This window comes from Cynocephalus volans, chromosome 1, assembly GCF_027409185.1.
Source record: "Cynocephalus volans isolate mCynVol1 chromosome 1, mCynVol1.pri, whole genome shotgun sequence".
In the NCBI taxonomy this organism is placed as follows: Eukaryota; Metazoa; Chordata; class Mammalia; order Dermoptera; family Cynocephalidae; genus Cynocephalus; species Cynocephalus volans.
In genome coordinates this window covers 207966987-207992457 of record NC_084460.1, presented here as the reverse complement: position 1 = coordinate 207992457, position 25471 = coordinate 207966987, and the positions used below count along the sequence as shown (strand labels likewise).

At 39.1% G+C, this 25471-nt stretch overlaps 1 protein-coding gene across 1 annotated transcript in view; it reads right to left on the bottom strand.

Moving 5' to 3' along the window:
- The window catches only part of THSD7B (thrombospondin type 1 domain containing 7B), a 691892-nt gene that overhangs the window by 444966 nt on the left and 221455 nt on the right, over positions 1-25471 (bottom strand). Inside the window, exons 5-6 of the mRNA XM_063077053.1 lie at positions 22819-22974; positions 15311-15508 (exon numbers count right to left, since the gene is read on the bottom strand). Of these exons, the coding sequence (XP_062933123.1) occupies positions 15311-15508; positions 22819-22974 (354 nt within the window). The remainder of the gene's footprint in view (positions 1-15310; positions 15509-22818; positions 22975-25471) is intronic.

Below are 25471 nucleotides of genomic sequence, written 5' to 3'. Positions count from 1 at the left end.
GCAGGAAACAAGAAACAATAGATTAGCATCACCGCTACTGTTGATTCTGACTAAGGGTAAGACATGCTTTGCATGGTCCTTGCATACTCCTGTTATATACTAACATTATGAGGCTGCCCGTCACCCCCTTTTGGCCCGAGCAACAATTATCAAAGTATGGTCCACCATCAAAACACCTAGGAATTTGTTAGAAATAAAAATTTTTGAACTTCATCCCAGATCTACTGAATCAGAAACTCTGGAGTAGGGTCCAGAAATTTGTGTTTTTATAAACCCTCCAGGTGATGCTGATGCATACTAGTTTTAAAACCAATGGTCTAGGGCCGAGCCCGTGGCGCACTCGCACTCGTGAGAGTGCTGTGCTGGGAGCACGGCGACGCGGGTTCGGATCCTATATAGGAATGGCCGGTGCACTCACTGGCTGAGTGCCGGTCACGAAAAAGACAAAAAAAACAAAAACAAAAAAACCAATGGTCTATAAACAAGGAGATAGAGCGACATGTTCTCCCAACATTCAGACCCAATTTCCTACACAAATAACCATATTAACATCTATATGAGTTCGTTTTTGTGTAGCTATAACAGAATACCTGCAACTGGGTAATTTATAAAGTACAGAGGTTTATTTGGTTCATGATTCTGGGACAGCTTCATCTGGCATGGGCCTGAGGCTGTTTCTACTCATGGTGGAAAGCAGCAGGCAGCCAGCGAAGTACAAGCAGATCACATGGTGAAAGGAAGCAAGAGAGAGAGGGTGGGGAGGTACTAGGGTCCTATAAACAACCAGCTCTCATGAGAAGTTATAGGGCAAGAACTCTCTCACTACCCTCACCCCTCAGGGGGAGTATTAATCCATTCATGAGGGATCCACCCCCTTGACTCAAACAGCTCCCAAAACTGCCACACTGGAGATCACATTTCCACGTGAGTTTTGTGGGGACAACAAATTCAAAATCTATCAACATGCAAAAGAGGTTTTTCTTGTTTGTATTCAAAAACATTCCAATACCATCTGGAATCCACTACAAAATGAAAATATGAGAAAGGGAGTCTTTGTCTTCTTTTTAGTCTTAAGGGGAGAGCTTCCAGTGTTTTACCCCATTCAGGATGACATTGGCAGTGAGTTTGTCGTACATGGCTTTAACTGTTTTGAGATACTTTCTTTCTATACATAATTTGTTGAGAATCTTTATCATGAAGGGAACTTGTATTTTGTAAAATGCTTTTTCTATGACGATTGAGATAATCATACATTTTTTTGTCCTTGATTTAGTTGATTTGATATATCACATTTATTGATTTGTGTATGTTGAACCATCCTTGCAACCCTGCAATGAATTTCACTTGATCATGGGGTATAATTTTTTTTGATGTGTTTCTATATTCTGTTTGCTAATACTTTGTAGGGAATTTTTGCATCTATGTTCATCAGAAATATTGGCCTGTAGTTTTCTTTTTTTATTGTATCTTTGTCTGGTTTGGGTATAAGGGTGATGCTGGCTTCATAAATGAGTTTGGGAGAATGGCCTCTGTTTCAATTTTTGGAATAGCTTGAAGAGAATCAGTATTAATTACTTTTTAAAGGTTTGGTAAAAATCGGCAGTAAAGCCATCCAGTCCTGGGCTTCTCTTTGTTGAGCGACTGCTGATTACTGCTTCAATCTCATTGCTTTTTATTGGTCCGTTCAGGTTTTCTGTCTTTTTGGTTCAGTCTTGGTAGTTTGTATGTGTCTAGAAATTTATCCACTTCCTCCAGGTTTTCAAATTTGTTGGCATATAGTTGTTTATAATGGACTCTAATGATTCTTTGTATTTCTGTGGTATCAGTTGTAATGTCTCCTTTTTCATTTCTGATTTTTATTATTTGGGTCTTCTCTCATTTTTTTGTTTGTTTGTTTTTGGTTAACCTAGCTAATGGTTTGTCTATTTTGTTTATGTCCTTAAAACACCAACTTTTTGTTTCATTGATTTTTTTGTATCATTTTTTGAGTCTCTCTATCATTTAGTTCTGCCCTGATCTAAATTACTACTTTCTGTCTACTAACTTTGAGATTAGATTGTTCTTGTTCTAGTTATTTGAGGTATAGCATTAGCGCATTTACTTGAAATCTTTCTATTTTTTTGATGTAAGCCTTTAAAAACTTTCCTCTTAGTGCTGCTTTTGCAATATCCCACAGGTTTTGGTATGAAGTGTATTTATTTTCATTAATTTCAAGAAATTTTTGATTTCCTATTTAGTTTCTTCTTGGACCTACTGGTTTTTCAGGAACACAATGTTGAATTTCCATGTATTTATATAGCTTCCAGAGTTTTCCTTGTTATTGATTTCTAGTTTTAATCCATTGTGGTCTGAAGAGGTACTTGAAATGATTTTGATTTTTAAAACGTGTTGAGACTTGATTTGTGACCTAACAATGTGGTCTATCCTGGAGAATGTTTCATGTGCTGATGAGAAAAATGTATACTCTGTAGTTGCTGGATGAAATGTTCTGTAGATATCTACAAGGTCCAATTGGTCTAAAGTATAGTTTAAATCCTGTGTTTCTCTGTTGATTTGTTGCCTAGATGATCCATCCAGTGATGAGAGAGGGGTGATCAGATCCCCACCTCTTATCATATCAGGTTCTATCTCTTTCTTTAGGTCTAACAGTGTTTGCTTTATATATCCGGGTGCTCCAGTGTTGGGTGCATATACATTTATGATTGTTACATCTTCTTGCTGAACAGATCCCTTTATCATTACATAGAGGCCTTCTGTGTCTCTTTTATGGTTTTTGGTTTAAAGTCTGTTTTAATCAATATAAGAGTAGCTACCCCTGCTTGGTTTTGGTTTCCATTTGTATGGTACATCTTTTTCCATCCCTTTACTTTTAGTCTATGTGTGTCTTTACAGGTGAGGTGGGTCCCTTGAAGACAGCATATAGTTGGGTCTAGCTTTTTAATCCAATCAGTCAGTCTATGTCTTTTGAGTGGTGAATTTAATCCACTTAAATTTAAGGTTATTGTTGAAAGGTATTGCCTTACTCCTCACATTTTATTGAGTTTTGTTTAGATGTTTTATGTATTGTTTGCTCCTTTCTTCCCCTTTTGTTTCTCTTTGATGTTTGTTGGTCATTTGAGATGATGAGATTTACTTTCCTTCTCTTTCTCATTTGCATTTTTGTTCTACAAGTGGGTTTTGTTCTTTCTGTGTATTCATGGTAGTGGTTATTATTTTAGAGATTCCAGATGCAGGACTCCCTTGAGGAAGTTGCAGGATACAAAATCAACCTGCAAAAATCAGTAGTGTTTGTAAACTCCAATAATGAACTGGCAGAAGGAGAAATCAAGAAAGCAACCCCATGTACAATAGTCATCAAAAACATAAAATACCTAGGAATTGATTTAACTAAAGAGGTGAAAGATCCCTATGATGAGAAATATATATCACTGCTGAAAGAAATTAAAAAGGACACAAAAGAAGTAAAGACATTCCATTCTCTTGAATTGGAAGAATAAACATTGTGAAAATGTCCATACTACCCAAAGTGATCTACAGATTCACTGCAATCCACATCAAAATATCAATGATATTCTTCACAGAAATAGGAAAAACAATCTTAATATTTATATGGAATAACAAAAGACCCCAAATAGCCAAAAATAAAGCTAGAGGCATTACATTACCTGACTTCTAATCATACCACGAAGCTATAGTAACCAAAGTAGCATATACTTGCATAAAAACAGACACTCACACCAATGGAACAGAATAGAGAACTCAGAAATCAACCCACATACTTATAGCCAAGTGAGCTTTGAAAAAGGCACTGAGAACATACAGTGGGGGAAAGACTGCCTTTTCAGTAAATGGTGCTGGGAAAACTGGACGTCCATAGGTAGAAGAATGAAACTAGACCCGTACCTCTCCCCACATAGCAAAATCAACTCAAAATACATTGAAGACTTAAGTATCAGATCTGGAACCATACAGTTAGAAAAAAAAAACATATGGGAAACACTTCAGGAAATAGGACTGGGCAAAGACTTTATGAGTAAGACCCCCAAAGCACCTGCAACAAAAGAAAAATTAAACAAATGGGATTATATTGAACTAAAAACTTTCTGCACAGCAAAAGCAATAATGAACAGACTGAAAAAACAACCTACGGAATGGGAGAAAATATTTGCAAACTATGCATCTTAGAAGGAATTAATATTCAGAATATACAACGAACTCAAACAACTTAATGGTAGAAAAGCAAGTAACCCACTTAAAAAAAATGGGCAAAGGAGCTAAATAGTCATTTCTCAAAGGAAGATATACAAATGGCCGACAGATACATGAAAAAATTCTCAACATCCATCAACACCAAGGAAATGCAAATCAAAATCACACTATGATATCATCTCACCCCAGTTCGCCTGGCTATTATCAAAAAGACAGAATAATAAATACTGGCAAGGATACAGAAAAGGGGGAACCCTCCTATACTGTGAAGCTGTAAATTGGTACAGTCTTTATAGAAAATAGAGTGCAGGTTCCTCAAACTGAAGAGGACCCCAAAATGTAAATTTCTAAGCCTCCCCACCCCCCACTTGTCTAACTTTGCAGCTGGAATGTGCTTGCTTGTAAGAGACATCTGAGAGTTGTGTTAAGGGTAACAGTTGATGACATCTCTGGCTTCTGTAACTCTGTGGTTTGCCTGCTTTGGAGAAAAGCCCCTTAACCACATTTCCTGCCTCTGTTAACCCTGCTTGATGAAGCCCCTCACCCATTTTACGAAGCCCCCAACTTGGGTGACTCTGCCTGGATGCAGACAGAGCCAATAGAAAAGCTTGCATGCTTACTCAAGAAAGGTATAAAACCCCAGTTTTCCTTGCAGGTTACAAAGATTCTTGGGCAAGTATTTATTGAAGAGTAATGTCAGAGCCCACGAATTCAGAACGAGAGTTCACCTGGGACCACTAGCACAATAAATCTTTCTCACTACTCCATCCTCTCTGAGTGTTTGATGTTTCCTTGGCAACTTTTCCATAACAAAACAGCTACAGATAGAACTGCCATATGATCCAGCAACTCTAATGCTGGGTATATACCCAAAGGAATGGAAACCATCATGTCAAAGGGAAATCTGCATTCCTTTGTTTATAGCAGCTCTATTTACAATAGCCAAGATATGGAACCAACCTAAATGGCCAGAATTGGACATCTGGATAAGGAAAATGTAGTATATATACACAATGGAATACTACTCTGTCATAAAAAAGAATGAAATTCTGCCATCTGCAGCAACATGGATGAACTTAGAGAAATTTATGCTAAGTGAAATAATCCAGGCACAAGAAGGGAAACACCACATGTCCTCATTCATAAGAGGGAGCTAAAAAAAATAAAAATAAATAAAAATAAAAAAGAAGGAAAGATGAAACAATCGCAATAATTTCTTGAACTTTCAAAAAGGAGAGGACAGAACTGAGGCTACCAGAGGAAGGAAAAGAGGAGGGGGAGTGAGAAATTGGTAAAGGGCCACAAAAAAATGAATACATTGTGTAATGATAAATATAGTAACTATCCTGATTTAGCATCACATATTGCACATACGTATTGGTATTCAACATGGTACCCCACAGATATGTACAATCAATTATGTTTCAATTTTAAAAAAAAGAAAATATAAATAGCTTAGTCCTCCCCCAGAAAGTCATAAAATGACTCAATTGTTGGAAAACAAGACTCAGGATGAGTGTACATGTAACCTGGGTTACCTAACTGGGAAACAAATGAGATTCAATAATATTTTTTATGTTTTCATAGGAAGGACAAAAGCAGTATGTTGAAGCCATTTGTATATTGCTAAATAATTGATAAATAGTGAGGGTTGTTCAAAATATTGAATGAGCTCTCAGGAGAGACAGTATCACTTCTTCCTTGGAAGGTGATTCGTTAAAAACTATCATTGATATGGTATGATTTGAATCGCATCTTGTATCTCCTATAGGAGGAGATGTACTAAAAACCTTTCCAAGCATCCTTGTCTTAGTTTGAGCTATGCCATAATGAAACTGTGACAAAGATTCTTGGGCAAGTATTTATTGAAGAGTAATGTCAGGGAGCCATTAAAAGAGTGGGAAAGAAAGACAGGAAAGGGAAGGAGGCTGAAAAGGGTGTGAAATCAAGTCAGTCACCACGATGAGATATGGAGCTTCATCTCACTGGGAGACTCTAGGAAACAGCATGGAACATATACCTCAAAGTGATTCCAACTGAGAAGCAAGGAGTTGGGTATTCATGCACCAACTCTAAATCATCAGTTGAAGGCTGCTCGTCGTGATTGTTAATTCCCTGGCAAGCCTCTAGAGGCCACAGAAATTCCTCATGCAGCGAGATGCAGGTGGTATCGGATGGAATTTCAGGGCGACATGCACAGAAATGGTAAATGACTGAGGGTATCCATGCAGGAAACAGTGCATGCCACAATCCACCGTATCAGACTATTCCAAAAATCATTTCTCTGAATTTGGTTTGCTAATATAAAATGAATGCCCATGTTTATTCTCCCCTTCTTTGATCCCTCCAAAGAGCTGGCAATATAGTTCTAAGATTCCCATCCATATGCAAATGTAAATAGCTATTTTTTTTTTACTCAAAATAGAAACGAACAAAAAATTGATAGTATAAAAAGAAAATGATCGTTACTATATTTTTTTAAAAAAAGATATTTCCAATTACTATTATCTCTTTCAAAATACACAACTTAGTAAACTGCACACTTATTTCAACCAAGATGTCATTGCTCAAAACTTTTAGAAAGTTCATATCTGAAATTTATTTTAGAGACTTTGTATCCTCAGTTATGGCTCTAATTTTGTAATGTCTCTTTAACAGGTTGATTCACTGCGGGAATATACTTACGTGGCAAAGAAATATGTGATGAGTAACTTATTCCCCTTTCTTCCTAAAATACCAGAAAATAAATATTGCGTTGAAATAGCAGTTTGAGTCTTATATGAAAAAATATACAGAATAAGAGTAAAATAGCACTTGTGACAAACATAAAAGCATAATCAAAGGGTTTAGAAAATAAAGACTTGAAAACCAAAAGGGGTTCAACATAGAATTCTGATAAATCACAAAATATCCCAACACATAATTTCTTATCAGAAAGCTTCTTTTATCAAAAGTTTCTTATCTGCACTTGGACATTATTCTTACAGGTAAGCCAAAGAACATTTTTTGGGACCTAAAAAGAAAACAAACAAACAAAACAAAACATCCAACTAAAATCATAGATTTAAAAACATTAAAAAATATTTAATCCCACTGGGGTACATGACTATTCTAGCATGCTTCCCACCAATCGAAGTCATCCTTACAAAAGTACTTATGGTGTCAGAGCTCACAAGTACATGCCATTCTAGCCAAGATTAAAAGTAACATTCTTGGATTATTCAAGGCTAATGATGCAAGGCAAGGACTCCTAGAACAATGCCTGTGAAATGAAAAGTACAATAACCTTAACAATGGAAAATCATTCCTCATGTTTTCTGTGCAAATATACACACCACTAAAGGAACTATTTACGGGGGAAAGGTCTAGTGCAAATATGAAAATAAGAAATCTTGTATGCAAAGGGGTGTTGTGGCAACAATGGAGAACTGTAAGTCTACGTAACTGACAACATGTGAACTCTGTTCTTCCTGATCTATTACACTCTTCACCAGTGGGGGTATTTGCTTTCTACAAGTACAGAATGCCTGTTATGTTGCATTATCTCTAAATAAAGATGTTTGCTGAAATATACCAACACTTTTTTTTTATTTCATCATAGCCTATTTGGCAAGTTATGGGGCAAAGCAGTGGTGAGTGCCTGGAGTCTGACTGCTTCAGCAGGCAAACTGGTATTTATAAAATGACCCTGTATACTCTTCTGACCACTTCGCATATAGAGACATGAATGATGATACATAGTGATTACTTGCCAGCCACTGAAAATATTGTCACTGCACTGGCATTATGGGGATTTTCCCAGCCTGCTTCATGAAGATGTCACATAGTGGTGAAGTTCATCAATAGCCAGGGCAACCTGGCAACAATGAACCAGTTACGTGTCTGAGAATCAAATTTAAAATATAGTGAGTAAACTTGATAATATAAGGGAGAAACAAGTTGGGTTTGCTTTTCTGCAGCACACGCCATTTACATTTCAAATGCCTCTTTTGAAATGAGGAAACATACTTACCAATGAGAAAGGAATAAGCTATGTGTACTCTATGCTCAGTAAACTCCTATTGACCTATACTAATGATAAGATGTGCAGAGGAGAGAAACGAAAGCTGGTTCACCAAAGACTTGGAAATTGGATTCCAAATCAGAATGCTCATTCATACAATCTATTACGTAATTTTCTTCCCCAAAATAAATATCACTGACAAACACATTGTTTGCTATAATCACATGTTCAAGTGAGAAATACAACCTTCAGTGGGACTGACTCGACAGTATCACAATGTAAGGAAAGAAGAAAAATTTAGTCAGGCTCACTTGCCTCACATCTGTTACAAATGGGCAAGATTCGGCACGTTCATTAGAAACAAGTTATAAAAAAGTAGTGTAACTGCACATGTGTGCCCATTTACTGATTCAAGGCATGATTGTTGTAATTATGTAATGCTTGGTTTATGGCCGCTGTTGTGTATAGAGAATATAAAAGTAACTGCTCTGAACTGCTGGTTGGCAGAGCATGTAAGGTCGGCAGAGCATGGAAGGTCAGTGGAGTAGAGCTTGAGCGTGTCTGAGAATAAAGCATGTCTGTGAAGCTCACATCTAAAGAATAAAGTATGTCTACCTTGTATAAAGCTGCCAGAATCTTCTTTCAATTACCTGATTCATGACCTGTACAGGAAGGGGTAGAAGGATCTGAGATCCAGCCTGACACACTAATAAATCAAAGCAGAGAATGGAACAAAGCTGAGACAGCTGTAGAAATTCATAGGTAACTACTTGGATCTTAGTCCAAAGTAGATCACATTCTTAAACTAATCTACAAGGATCAGGCATATCAGATTGCTATTTTCAGTTACTTCTTGGCTTCAATGTGACAGAGATAATGTATTTTTGAAGTTTCCAAGATAAGGGTCTGAATAAACTTCTTGGGAAGAGAAATATGTCTTCCTAGTGGCAAGAAGAATACCTAACAAGATACTTTCAAAAGTCCTACAGAACCTTGGCCATGGTTATATAGAAATCTCTTGGCTCCACAATCAGAATGGGATGTAGATATTTTGCAGGGATGTTGTATGGATTTTTTTTTTCTATACACCTGTATACAGGATATCTGGAATTAGTCAATGTAGAAAAGCCTAAAAATGGGAGACAAAACAAGTTACCCTTGCAAATTACAGTAGGCCTCAAGTCCAATGAGATCTAATATGAGTTTATTTTTTAAAAACTGAAAATAAGATATTTCCTCTGGTCTCATCTGCTTAACTCTGAAATACGTTCTCAAATAAAGGGCTTATGAAACAATAAACTCAGAGTGAGGAAGAAAAAAAAAACTATCAAATGTTATAAGAAAAAAATCCCAGACTATATGTCTCAAACCTTTCTTTCTCCAGGCATTTAAATGAGTGTCAACAGTCCAGTCAGTTCCTGTAGCTATGGAAAGACCCTGGTAATATGTGGAGAGTCAAACAGGAACACTTCTCTTCCAAACCTCTATCATCAATCACCCAGAAGCTGAATCATGAAAAGTGCAATCAGACCACATTTTCAATTTCTGACTGGACAAGACTGCTTCAACTATCAGGAGACCAGCATGTTCCCATAACCATGACCGTGGCTGTTGCCCCACAAACAAAGAGGGAGTCATCCAGGTATTTAAAAACCACAAAGACTTTGTGGAGCTGATATGAGCAACTGATAATTCCTACCTCTCTGCACAGAAGTTGAGAGTGTAGGTTAAAAGCTAATAATTAGGTTGGTTCCATATCTTGGCTATTGTAAACAGAGCTGCAATAAACATGGGAGTGCAGGTATCTCTTTGACATGATGATTTCCACTCCTCTGGATATATACCGAGAAGAGGGATTGCTGGATCATACGGAAGATCTATCTGTAGTTGTTTGAGAAACCTCCAAATCATTTTCCAAAGTGGTTGTACTAATTTATAGTCCCACCAACAGTGCAGTAGTGTTCCCTTTTCTCCACACCATCACCAGCATTTGTTATTCACTGTCTTTTTGATTATAGCCAGTCTAACTGGAGTGAGGTGGTATCTTAATGTGGTTTTAATTTGCATTTCCCTGATGACTAGTGATGTTGAGCATTTTTTCATGTATCTGTTGACCATTTGTATGTCTTCCTTTGAAAAATGTCTATTCAGCTCCTTTGCCCATTTTTTAATTGGGTCATTTATTTTTTTACTGTGTAATTGTTTGAGTTCTATGTATATTCTGGATATCAGTCCCTTGTCAGATGCATAGTTAGCAAAAATTTTCTCCCACTCTTTAGGTTGTCTTTTCACTTTGTCGATGGTTTCCTTTGCTGTGCAGAAACTTTTTAGTTTGATATAGTCCCATTTGTTTACTTGTTCTTTTGTTCCTTGTGCTTTGGGGCTCATGTTCATAAAGCCTGTGCCCTGCCTGGCCTAACTGCTGAAGTGTTTCACCTGTATTTTCCATTAGTAATTTTTACAGTTTCGGGTCTTATATCTAGGTCTTTAATCCAGTTTGAGTTGATTTTAGTGTATGGTGAGAGATGCATATCTAGTTTCATTCTTCTGCATATGGATATCCAGTTTTCCCAGCACCACTGTTTGAAGGGGAAATCTTTTCCCCAATGTAGATTTTTGTTGCCTTTGTCTAATATCAGATGGCTGTAAGCCTGAGGAGTGATTTCTGGGTTCTCAATTCCATTCCACTGTTCTGAATGTCTATTTTTATACCAGTACCATGCTGTTTTGGTTACAACAGCTTTGTAGTATAATTTGAAGTCAGGCAGAGTTATGCCTCCAACCTAAATGTCCATCAATAGATGATTGGGTAAGGAAACTGTGGTATATATACACTATGGAATACTACTCTGCCATAAAAAAGAATGAAATGCTCCCATTTGCAACAACATGGATGAACCTGGAGAAACTTATGTCGAGTGAAACAAGCAAAGCACAGAGGGATAAATACTGCATGTGCTCACTCATATGTGGGAGCTAAGAGAGAAAGGAAGGCAAGAAAGACAATAGTAATGCAGTGATCCAACAGAGAGAGGGACCAGCCCTAGGGCTACTCTTTGGAGTGGAGGGGTGAGGGGAGGGGGAGGGAGGTTGGGGGATAATTGGGAGGGGACAAAGGGTACAAAAGTAATTTCTGGTAATGGGTATGCCCCCAGTATGAATCTGGCCCTCACATCATGGGCAGGAGGGGGGTCAATCAGTTTTGTATCTCATGAATATTTGTAATAAATAAATAAATAAATTTTTTCAAATTCTTTTAATTTTTTAAAAATCACATTGAGATATGTCACCCCAGTGAGAATGGATGTTATCAAAAACAGAGAGAATAACAAATGTTGGTAAGGGTGTGGAGAAAGGTGACCCTGCTACACTCTTGCTGAGACTATAAATTCGTGCAGCCATTATGCAAAACAGTATGGAAGTTCCTCAAACAACTACAGATAGAACTGCCACATCATCCAGCAATCCCCCTGGTGGATATACATCCAAAGGAATGGAAATCATCCTGTCAGAGAGATACCTGCATTCCTATGTTTATTGCTGCTCTATTTACAATAGCCAAGAATTGGAACCAGCCTAAATGTCCATCAACAGATGACTGGACAAGGGAAAAAGTGGTATAAATACACAATGAAATACTACTTGGCCATAAAAAAGAATGAAATTCTACCGTTCACAGCAACCTGGCTAAGCTTGGAAAAAATTATGTCAAGTGAAATAAGCCAGGCAGAGAAAGGGAAATAGTGCATGTCATCAGTCATAAGTGGGAGCAAAGAAAGAAAGCAAGGAAGACCACAATAAAACGTTGAACTTTCAGAATCTATAGATAATAGATGTGGGAAAGGGGGAGGGAGAGTGGAGGTAGGGAGCAATTGGGTACGGGACACAAAGAATAATTACATTTTATAATGATGAACATGCTAATAATATTGGTTTTATCATTAGTGTACACAAATATTGATAGTTGATGGAATTTGGATGTGTTGTCCCCTCCAAAACTTATGTGGAAATTTGATCTCCAATGTGGCAGTGTTGGAAACTGATTGAGTCATGGGGCGGATCCCTCATGAATGGATTAATGCTCTCCTTGGGGGATGCGGGATTAATGAGTGAGCTCTTGCTCTATTAGTTCCCATGAGAGCTCATTGCTTAAAAATACCCTGGCACCTTCTCTCTCTCTCTTGCTTCCTCTCACCATGTGATCTGCTTGTACCCACTAGCTGCCTGCCGCTTTTCCTCCATGAGTAGAAGCAGCCTGAGGCCCGTGCCAGATGCAGCTGTCCCAGAATCATAAGCCAAATAAACCTCTTTCCTTTATAAATTACCCATTCTCAGGCATTTCTGTTATAGCAACACAAAATGGACTAAAACAATAGTCAACTCTGTATCCTATAAACATGTATAATCAAAAATAAATAAATTTAAAAAAATTTTTTAAAAGGTGATAATTAGTCATTCCACAGGAATAAGCAATAAAACTCTAAAGCTGCTTTGAAATAGTAAAGTATATTCTTCTAAAATTATTGCAGAAGGCACAGCATACACTGTGAAAGAAGTTCTTAATCCTATGGACATACAATATCATGACGACCTCCATTACCTGCTATGAGATGACAAAGCAAGATAGTCATTTGTCATCAAGTTTCAACCAAACAAGTGATCTTCCTGTTTCCTCAGTTGGAGGTTGGAGGAAGTAGTTGTTATGGTTATTCTAATCTTCATTATTATTTTTATTTTATAAAAAAATGCTTTTTGCACAATTTCCTCACAGCAAAGTATAATAGTAAATGTACATTATAAGTAAAATAAGCTTATAGTTTGTTTTAAATTGTCATGTGCCAAGCATTTAACTAATTACTTTTGTATTACTAATTTAACTCTCAGTTTTGAGAGTGAAAGGTAGGTTTTATTACATCACTTGACAGCTAAAGAAAAAGATGTTTCCAAATTAAACAATTTCCCTGAGGTCATTTAGTAGGTAAGTGGCAGAGTTGTAATTCCAACCTACCTGACTTGAGTCCAGGTTTTAAACCTCTAAACCACACTTCTGACACCACACTCATCACAGAACACTTCTATGACCAGATGTGTGGGTTTTTCCCTACACCAAGCAATTCTGCAACACCAGTTGGGTGTCCTACAATTTAACTCAATTCTTGCACATATGGCTGGAGTTAGCATAGACTCCACAGGTTAAGGACTCAGTCCCACATGACTGTCCTCCACTTCAGATGCCAGTCACAAGTCCTAGGTTGTCACTAGCGCTTCTGAGCCATGGACTATAAATCAGGGTTTCCATAACCTTCTCCTTGGGTTTTAAAATTTGCTAGGACAGCTCACAGAACTTTACCTATATTAACTGGTTTATTATAAAGAATATTACAAAGGACACAGATAAACAGCCAGATGGAAGAGATACATAGGGCAAAGTATGGAGGATGGGGGACAGAACTTCCATGCTGTCACTGGGGCAAGCCACCCTCCCAGCATCTCCACATGTTCAGCAACTCAGAAGCTCTCTGAACCCCATGATTCGAGGATTTTTATGGATGCTTCATCACAAAAGAATGATTGGTGATTAACACAATCTCTAGCCCTTCTCCTCTTCCCAGTGGATGCACAATAGGGTTAAAGTTTCCAAGCTTCTAATCATGGCTTGGACTTTCTGGTGACCAGCCACCATCCAGGAGCCATCTCATTAGAACAAAAGATATTGCTATCACCCAGAAAATTCCAAGAGATTCAGGAGCCCTATTCAGAATCAAAGACCAAATATTGGAGCAAAAGATTCTCCTAGCAACCCTATTGCTCAGGAAATTTCAAGGATTTTAGCAGTTCTGTTCCAGAAACCAGATACAAAGACCAAAATATATATTTCTTATTATAAATTACAATATCACACAAAGAAAAGCAATACAAAAGTGATCTTATTTGCCTCTCTTACCAAATTGCACTTATGTTACCACAATTCAAAAATTATTTGGTAATATTAGTAGTCACTATTAGTTTTAACTATTTACTGTAGCTAATACAATCTGTCATTACCCTCTATTTAACAACCACCTGGTTTTTAGAGGTAACCAATTATATCACTTGATGAAATGTTTGTTTGCCTAATTATGGAAGTGAATAAAAATAAAGACGGAAGGAAGAAAGGAAGGAAGGAGGGAGAAAGGGGGAAAGAGAGAGAAAAAAGGAAGGAAACACTTTGCTTTCTGTCAGCCCTGTGTGGAAGCTAATATTCATTCTGAATCCACTTTGTAATTTCCTTCTGTTCGTTCTATGGATTACTTCACTCCATAAGTCAAAACATTTCATCCCACATACCAAGAGCAATATAAATGGGGCTTCTCATGGCAGAGCTGATTAATAGACATACTCAATATTCCTCCAAGAGACTGAATTTTTTTTTAACTCTTGGATAAGGTTTCAAATGTCACTTTTCTCATTTCCATGTGACTTACATATTTTCTAAATCACCCTTCATTTCAAACTGCCATTGACTAGAAGCGTGGCAATGGAGGAAAGACATCATTGTTAATAGTTTTGTAAATCTTAACAACTTAGTTTTTTAAAAAGGTTCTTTAGAAATGTTAGTATTATGTCTAGAACTGATTCTCATCTAATGTTATATAAATGAAAAGATACCACTTAATTTTTTTTTTTCCTTTTTAACTTGGAGAGAGTTTGAGCCCTAGAACTTTTATGAGGTAGTATTTGTTAATAATATATAAAGGCATGTTAAATATCAACCTCAAATAAAGCAAATAAAACTTGTTTTTAATTGATAAGGTGAAGACCATCTGAAAGATTTCTGCTCTCTATTTGTCTCAACAAATTAAAAACTCGTGAGAAATCTCCAGGGTCACTGTATTGCATTTAGGCATAATCAAATAGAGTTCTTTTGTTCTGGAGTATGTGACCTCATATTAAGCCATGCAGCCTACTTTGCAGCAATGTGTCACTTGACTTAACCATAAATATTCAAGGATGGAAAAGGCTGTGCTTCTCTTCCTAAAGAAAATGACCTGTAAGAAAGTGGTAACGTGTTATTTGGCCCGTGTCGCTTAACATCTCTAGTGCCCCATTGGGTCATACCTCGATCATCCTGGCAGACGGCCTTCAGGATGCGGTGTCCCAGGCCACATTTTCCGTGATCAGGAATACAGATCCCTTCTGATGCCAGCCACCGGTAGCACACTGGATCTTCACAAGGAACAGATTCTACTAAATGAGGGCAATGCCCCGCAGGCCCGGTGGATTCCATGAGGACATGTCGTTGCCTCATTCTAAATCCTAAAAGGAGATGGAAGAAAAGTTTCATAGGATTCTGCTCTTATCCAGCAAAAGAAAAGAAGCAGTAAGTGGGTAACAGATGAAACTTTCATTTGAATACTCATAGCTCTAAAGCATGTATTATTTTGATCTGTTTTATTTTATGGAAAGTGAGGGTATGAGAAGAGGAAAAGAAAGAAGAAAATGGAGAAGAATGAGAGCAGGACACCTGTCATCCAGGAGTTTACAGCCTAGGAGCTGGGGAGGCAGACATAATCAAATGGAATAAGGTAGCATACATCCAATGGTATCAACAAACCAGTAAAAGTAAATGAAGTTTCACAGAAATGGCCTATGCATAGAAAAATCCACATTTTCTTTCTTCTGTTGTTTCTGACGTTCTTGTTACTCCGTATTAAGTGGAAATACATCCACACTTTGACATATCCCTGGTGTCTGACCATTCAGTTTTCTGCACTAAGGTTTCCCTGCATCGCTTCACTGAGATTTCCACATCAGCCTGCCCTGAAAAGACTGTGTCTCTTTGCATTTTATTCTCCACCTGGCTAGACATGGGTCCCAGGACGAAGGCCCCAAAGTCCCACCAGCCAGTGACCATAATGATATAAATGGGTCTTACATGCTATTGGCCTACAGAGACACGAATGCAACACCAACAGGAGTCAGATACACACTGAGGGAAGTGGGTCAACCACAGGCTGTCGAGAGCAGTGAGGTCTGTGGTAAAATGGAGGACACGGCCTGCCTCCAAAATGCTGGGCTATGATTCGGCTTCCATTGACTGTTAGCATAAGAGAAGGTGAGCCTTCTGTTTAATAGACTGTCCAAATTTCATCTAAGAAACCAGAATTCCAAGTTGTGTTTTGTTTTTATATGAAATCTCTCTATTTTTAAATGATGGAAACTAATACACATTAAAACAAAACAAAACAAACAAAAAAACAACGTGACCTGAAAAAGAATAACTGAGAACCAGATAAAACCCTTTAGTCTGGGTTTTCAATCTCTGGCCCTCATTACATATCATTTATAAGAACTATGTCTACCTTCCATGGATCTTATATCTTATCTTCCATTACTTATATCCTAAATTCAGTCAATTGACTTAATTCCTTTAATTTCTCTTTTTTTAACTGAACCATTCTTTTTGCATGAGTAACATTTTAAAGAATTATTACTCATTTATTCTTTGCAATAAGTAAAGAAAGTGAGAGACTTTGATAGGAAAATATTCTCATTCAATTCTCAGTGAGAGTTAGATGCCCCATCACCCTTCCCACAACGGGAGAGCAGAAGGACAAGTTAGGGGGGGACATGAGAGGTGACCAAGCCAAGTCCATCTCTCACACAGTTCTGACACCAGTGGTAAGTAAATGAAAAGGTTACGAAGCTCAAGGTGTAGCTGGAGAATGACTGGCCTCTCTTAAACATCACAGCCAAGGAAGCTAGAACACAGTAGACATGTGGTTTGAAGACACAAGATGGGGCTGGGCAAGGATTTTAGATAAACAGCCATGAATGCTTTTTTCAGGATTTCTTGGTCTAGGATAACTCACAGCCTCCCTTTACAAGGTTCTTAAACTCTTAAATTAAGGGTCAGCTACCAGTAGGAAAGCATTATACAGCCAATCGGAGACTGCATTCCCATGGCATCAAAAATATTAAGGTCTGGGTGATTTAAAAAATAACAATATATGTATGTCTTCTGCCTTCTTCATACCTCCAAGTCCATATCATTAACTAGTCAAAATAAAACCTACAGAAGGCTTCAGCTCCCTTCCTGGGCCACATGGAGAAGAGTTCAAGGGAACAGACTCCAATGATCTCTGAGCTCTCACGGCCACACAACTTGAATTACCTCATTCTTACATGTAACACCCATGTGCCTCTTATTTATTGTCTTACGTTTGTGTTTGCAGTCTTTATCTTTGAGGAGGACATGGCATGGGCCCCATGAACTTATGTTATTTGACAACCAGCTCAGACTTGACACAGAAACTTAGCAATCTGTACAGAGGGATTCTAGTCATCCTATTACCTGGAGCTTAATGGCACTGAGGGGCACATGCAGTCTTCCTCTGTAAATCAAGTTGCACCCATCTTGCCATAAATCTGTAGATTACATCTCTCAGTCAATAAATTCTTTCAGTCTTACATTTGTGCTGCCCTTGCCCTGACTCTGACTAGGATCAAATCATAACACAAGCTCAGCATAAAACAAAAACCTAGGATTCTCCTGTTAGCACTCAACTGTAATCACACATTCATGTTCATGCCTGCAGTAGACATCAGGCTTCTCTCCGGTGCTTCTGCTCGGACAGATACACAGCACCCAAACCCAAGGTGGCTGGGGCCAGCCAACCACTCACATTCACTTAATGAATTCCACATTTATCAGATAATATCATTTAGTAAATATTAACTACCTTGAGCAGATCACTGTCCTGTACTGTGGGCATGGGAGGAACAGAAAACATAGAAGAGAACACAAAACATTCTTCACTTTTAATCCAACAAGGGAAAAAAGCAAACACATTAAGCATCTACCCTATACCAAGACTGGGATAGCCACTTTACTTATATTACCCTAAATTAATAAATCTTCAAAACTATTTTATATATTTCTATTCCCATTTTGTGTATATAGAAACTAAGGCTAGACAGCACTGAATTACTTCTCCAAAGGCACTCCGCTGACTAAATGGATGGGCATGAAATTCAACAGAGGTCATTCTGAGTCATCACCTCCTCACAGGAAAGGACTAAAGTCCATTCTTGTGGATGTTCTGTTTTAGCCACACTTCATAATGTGAACTTTAAAGTACGATGGATCATTTGCTTAAACTAAAGATGAACAGATTGGATAGTGGAATTTTAGGCACTGGGTAGCATGAGAGAGTTATAATAATCACTTCCTGACTACGGATTCAATTTACGTTAAGTGAAATTAATATTTGCAGGGTTTTATTTTTTTCCATGACTCCAAGAATTGTGGTTTAGTATATAATGCTACTTAAAGATAATTAGAAAAGAGTGAACAGTGGGTTGGGGAGAGAAAAGGGAAGAAGAGCAGATGGCAGATGAGGGTCAATGTTTTCTCATTGAAGTCATGGAAGAACTAAAGGAGGCTCAGGAGGGTAAATCCAGATCTGAGGACTGCATTTCGGCACATGTTACTGGACCAGAAGTATCCATGGAGCTATCCATGGAGCTATCCATGGCAATGCTATCTCCACACTAATTCCATTGGGACAGGCTTGAAGAACTATCTAGCAGTTTAAATAAGGATAACAGAAGCTCACTCCACCCCAATCATTCCATTTGCTCTTCGTCTCTGACAGCCTTGGACACGGGGTAACAGCACTGAGTCTGAGAACCTGAGCAGATTGAATCTCTGATTCCTATTCTTTAGACATCAACCACCCATCCTGCAGGGGTAGCATTTAATAGTATCATTATTAGTTCACAGTCTGTTGTGAATACAGAAAATAAGAAGAAGCACTGATAGGGTGACGTCAGCATGAGAACTCTCAATGCCTTGAAGGAGAATTAAGCACAGTCCTCACCAGACCCAACACACACAGACATGGAGAAAAGAAAAAGAAAAAACTGTCTCTTAACGTACATATCTGTGATAAAGAAAAAATATTTTATGGACTTCTCATTAGAGATGGACCCTATCTAGCAAGAAAAGATGAAAATGAAAAATTTCCCCATTATTATCTAAAACATGTCAGTATATTCTGACTTTAGAGTGTTACATAAATTAATTTGTTTCAAAGCATAAAAGACTGTCTTCAAAAAATAGCCGTAGCTTCTAAATTTCAAAATGTCTTTTCCTATGGGGATTTTTTGGATCATAGGTGGTATGATTGAGGGGGCCACTGCATAGGAGGAGGGAAGGAGTCCCTGGAGTCCCATCTCATGAGCAGTTAGTTAATGAGACACCACCACACAGGGGAGCTTCCACCTCATTCCTCTTCGGAACAACTTCTGTGGGCAAGGTTGCCCTTCTAGAATACGTCTAAAATGGATAAGATGTCCTATAAATGTATGTCTACTACATATCAAAAAGAATTTAAAACAGGCATCACATCTATGTGCAGAGTTTGTCCATCAGTATTTTTCTAGGCTAGTTCTCTTTCATATGTCTCTAATTAAAACTCTCTGGGAGTGTCTCAAAGATAAAGCAATCGATGATAAAACCTGATCCAATTTAAATTCTTCTGAAAGATGTCCTAGCTCCACTTGACAAGCACCGACCTGCCCAGCATTGCTCCCCTTGTCTGCCTGTCACCAATGTGATAGAGGGAGGCAGAGGCTGCACACGTCAGCTGATTTTCTAATGGACTGAACATCTGACAGCCACAAACTTCAGATGATTCCTGATTGAGAGGTTTCTGACTAACACTCACACAAATATAATTTCAATAATAACTAATTCCTTCTATTAGGTAATAAAATGTTTCCTGCTTTCCCATTCCTTTCTACTATTTTATATATATGTATAAACAAAGAGAACATGCCAAAGCAGTAACACAGGGACTGGGAAAAAGACAGGTGAGGAGAAGGAAGGAATTATCTCCAACTTTCCACATTTATTTTCTTGCTCTTGTTTGCTTGTTTTTCTCTCAAATCATCCACCTTTCTTTGTATGTATTTCTTTTTTTAAAAGAGTATAAAATGTCTAGGACAACATGAATGTCCTAGATTTCTGCTGGTGGGTTCACTCCACTTCTGTAGAGCAGAGAATTCAAATGTGAAGCTAAACACTGCTTATATTTTGCGGTGGTTAATGCATTAGCTTGTGTGCCTCAGCCTCTGTGGAATTCTTTTTTTTGTCTTTTTCGTGACCAGCACTCAGCCAGTGAGTGCACCGACCATTCCTATATAGGATCTGAACCCACGGCGGGAGCGTCTCCATGCTCCCAGCGCTGCACTCTCCCGAGTGTGCCACAGGCTCAGCCCAGCCTCTGTGGAATTCTAAACTAGGTTTGGTTTGTGCCAGCTGGTGACTCGGGCAGAACCCACTACAGGATCACGGGATAGGAACCAAGAATGAGGTGATCTCAGACTTCAGGCTCACAAGTTGGTAGAAATAAGATGAAGTTTACCTACTGCCATTGTAACAGGGATGGACCCCTCATAGGCACAGAATCATTTCCCTAGAGGGAAAACTCCATCCTTTATTCTTCCCAAGAGGGATTATAGACAGGTGGGCCTGGCAGGTGTTAGCAAGACATTAAAAACCAAAATCCTCTCTGTTCTAAGGAAGTATTTATAAGATAGTGAACTCCCAGACCTGAATAACAACCATCAAGGCTACCAGTCTCCTGTCTGTGATGACTCAGTGCTGAGGGAGGGTCATTCAGGCCTGTTAAACAGATGCTAACTCTCATCAATGCCTACATGCCCCTAAACTCTGCGGGAGGCTGTGGCAACAGGACCACCTTTGGGTGAGAGGTTCTCCTGTCTCCACTCTTTCCTTTAGCTCCAGAAGCTGAGCCTCACTTTGAAAAAATGTTGTTGGGGACAAAAAACACACCCCAGTGACCTGGTGCTCTCAAGCTGTTGCTGGCACACCCTCCCTGCCTCCCACGCTGCAGTCTCCTTTCCTCTTCTTCCAACTGCAATGATCTGGGGCCCAGATGCAGCCCCCGTTCACCCCAAATCCCCTATATCAGCTCAGTGGTCTGTTCTAAGGCTAATGGTTCCTGCTGGCAGGTGTGGCTCACAACAGGCAGATAGCTTCCCTTCTCAGGGCTGGACTTCTACCTTGATCCAAACTTCTTTAGCCTTAAAGGAGAAAATCAACTAAGGAAGCCTAGTGTTCAGAGAGACACGGGGCTGACAAGGCAGGAACCCAGGTCCTCAGGGTAGGCTTGGCTGTTATTAAATCACTATGGGTTTTAGACAAATTGTCTCACTTCTCCACACCTTAGCTTTGTCATTTTATGAAGTGTTGTATCCTCACTGAGCTACATGCTAATGCAAGGCTGAGTGCTGTATTTGTTTCTTAGGGCTGCCATAACAAAGGACCATATACTGGGTGGCTTAAAACAATGGAAATTTGTCTCACAGTTCTGGAGACCAGAAGCCCAAAATCAAGGTGTCTTTAGGGTCATGCCTGCCCTGAAGGATCTATGGAAAGATCAATTCCATCCTTCTCTCCTACCTTCTGGTGGTTGCCAGAAATCCTTGGCATTCCTTGGCTTATACGGGATCACTTCCAATGTCTTCCTCCTCCTTCACATGCTGTTCTCCTTTTGTCTTCTGTCTCTGTGTCCTTACATGCCACTCTCCTCTCTGGGCATGCTTCTGTGTCCAAATTTCCCTCTTCTTATGAAGACATTAGTCACTGAAATAGGGCCTACCCTAATCCAATATGACCGCATCTTAACTTGATTGTTCCCAAATAACATCACATTCATATGTGCCAGGGGTTAGGATTTGAACACATCTTCTTGGGGACACAATTCAATCCACAACAGGTAGGGTCTAAAGAATGATGGATCAGGATGTATTTGCAGGAGTTGACTTATAAAATATGGGGACAGGGGTCAATTAAGAGAAAGTTTGGCGTAGAAGTGACCTGGGAGAATGGGCAAATGAAGGAGTCAGCATGTCGCAACTTTCCCAGCTGAGTTCCATGGACCAGATCTGAGTTACATGAAAAAGGAAGACTGAAATCAAAGTTAAAAGAGCAGTTTTTCCCAAGAGGTTTGTGAAATTTTTGCTCCACTGACAAAAAATGCAGCACATATGTTAAAAAGGAGCATTCTCTGAATTGATGTATAGAACCTACGGCCCAGAACAAAGAGAACAGGCATTTAATAAGCATCTATTTAATACACATCTATGAAGTCTGACCCTCAGAATTGCTTCTACCTTATTGTAGTATGAGCACCTCATTTTTCCTTGAGGAAGTCGTCACTCCCCCATCCTCTGTCTGCAAGGCTGGATGGAGCTGGATCTCTCCTGATTCTAGTGGCAGTCACATGCCAAGGGCCTGGCCTCTTAAACCCCCCATCGGCCAGTATATAACATATAAAAAATATGTTATACCAAAAGAGTAACAGTCACTTCATCAGCTATGATCCTAACTGGAAGGTCGACCAAGGCTGGATTCTGTGCTGTGTAATAATGTCCCCAATTGCTTTCCTAATGACTGAATACTGTCAGGCTTGGGCTGGTTATCTAAGTTTTAGAAACAAATATTGTCTTAAGCAGGCTTAATCAGCGACTTAGGTAGCAGAATAAATGTGTGTACACTGACAGCAAATGAATCACACACAAACAAACACACTCACCTTTTCTCCCCTGAGGATGGTGGCAGTTCTCGTGGATGCACAGGCCCCAGGCTGACCAGGAAGACACTATGCAGTCTGTAGAGCAAGGGACACTGCAGAGTTGAGAGGCTGGAGGGGCAGGTCCCAAACATAATGTCTTTTTCACAGGTCTAGAAACTGAAGGACAAAAAAAAAAAAAAAAGGTGCATGTCATTCTCTGCACATCCCTAGCACTATTCCTATTTTCATTTGTGTGTCTGCCTTGCCCACATCAGCTTTATGATTAAAAAGAGTGCATGCAAACAAAACAGCAACACTCCAACATACACTGCTTAGCTCCAAATTATTAACATTTTGGTAAGGAAAAGCAAAGAAGACAGCGACAAAGGGTGTGCACTTGATATTCCTGCTTCACAGAGTATTCCCTGGAAATCTAGAGGACTGGAAATACCACAGATACAAATTATCTAGAATTATGATTTTTTAAAAAATTAAATGGCTTTGTGAAGTTTCAAGATGAGTCTATCTCAGCTATATAAATGACTGGATTGCTGTGGAAAAATCAAAATCTAACCCCTGAGGTGGAATACTTAGCATAACCAATCTACTGCTGTGACTCTCCTGAGGGGTGGAGCTGGCGAAGACACAGAAGAAAAATGGTTCTTAGATTAAGAAGAAAAATCAAGATCTGTGACTGCAGAACTGGCCCCTGGAAATCAGTATTATTAGTGAGGCTACCCGGAGGTCCACAGCTTCCCCTGGGGAATGACAAAACTGAGAGCTTTCAACTCTTCCTGGTGTGTACCTGCTCTCTGAGGGGGACGAGATCTGGGTCACTGCACAATGCAGTGACCTTCTGTACATTAATAGAGTTCACCAAGTGTCCTCTGTACGCAGACCCATTCTGGGCACAATGAGAATACACAGATAAAGGAGAAGACAATATTCTGATCCTTCTGGAGATTATATCGTAATAGGAGCTAGGACAGCAATACCTAAAAATGACATGCTAAAACAACAGCCAAATGCATAACTAACAACTCTTGCACAGCAAAACCCCACCCTAAGAAGATTTTGAACCAAGCCAGAGTTTTTGAGCATGTGGTTTAAGTTCAGAAGTTTTTCTTATGGACTGGTTTGTACTATTGTCTAAATACTGCCTAGATGTCATTTCCACAGAGTTGAGCAGATTAGAAATGCCTCAAAGGTGGAGACTGGGGTGAGATAATTGGGTGGTGAGTCACACCATCTATTTTGCTTCCCTATCCTTTACGTGTGTGTAAAGTGTGTAAGAGTCGCATCTGGTAAAGGTGACAATAAATGGCAGCTTTGACTAGCAGAACTTTGAACACAAACCAAAACGACAGCAAAATTTAAAAAATACTATCATAAAAAGTTGCAACCCGTGGGGGAAAAAGAATTTGTAATGAATAGTGAGGGAGCTTGAGCTGCTTATAAGGGTGAAAGGAAAAAAGAGTTTGAAAAGAAAAACAATAATAATGTTTAGTCTACAATTAATTCTTTTATAGTTTACCAAAAGGACTTGACCTGACTTAAAATAAAAGGCAAGGGCAAAGTGAGATTGCCAGTGTAAATGTTAATGTTTGCAAGGCATGTGGAGCAGACAGGGAAAACAAGAGAGAACAGGTATTAGGGAAAAGCCAAAGGGGTTACCCAGGGAAGCTGAGAAGAGGTGGTGATCGAGCAAAGATTGAGCTGGAAATGACAACCATGGGATGAGGAGGTTACAGCAACCAGAACAGGGCATGCACAGAAAAGGCTGATGCGCCATGGGTAAACACGAGTCGAGAGATGGGAAAGCAGTCTGCGATTTCTTCTCCAGGAGTGAGGAAGACAAGACACACAAGATAGTCATTTACTCAGTTAATCATGCATTTGTTCCAAACCACTAGGCATCCTTCTAGATCAGGCTCTGGGTGGTGCCTACTTTCAAGGAGCTCTCAGTCTAAAAGGGTAAGGCATGTATTAACAGTGACGATGGGAACAGAGGCATCAGAGCATCGCACAAGTAGAAATCTGGATAGCAGCATTTCTGAAGGCAGAAGTGTGTTCGGGTCTGGTCTCACACATGTTAGCATGTGTTCTCACAAACCCAAATCCGTATTCCCAAAACAAAACCTTGGTAATGATGGAAAAGGAGTGGGGAATGTAAGCTGATAATGTAGTTATTTAATAAACATTTATAATGCATGCCAGGCATTGGTTATAACCACCTTATAAACATTCATTCATTTAGCCTGCATAACTTCCCTTTAGATACACACTATTATTATCTGTAGTTTTAAAATGAGGAAACTGAAGCACAGAAATGTTAGCTCACTTGACCAAATTCCTAGCTAGTGAGCAGTGGAGCTGGGATTTGGCTCCAGAATCTGTGCTCTTAACCACAACACAATGTGACCTCGTCATTGGTCATTCAATCCACATTAATTAAGTGCCTACCACGTGCAGGACACTTCTCCACATGGCTTCGAGTCAATGCAGTTCTCCCCGTTCCTCCATTTCTTGCTCATAGTTCTCAAGAATAACTATAAAATGTGCTGGGAATGCAGCATCCTGAGAAAAGGGAGGAGATGGCTGGAACAGCCCAGGCTCGGTTCCAGTCCCCGCTAAAGCAAGATGTCCTTCAACCCTTAAGCCTAGCATGTCCCAT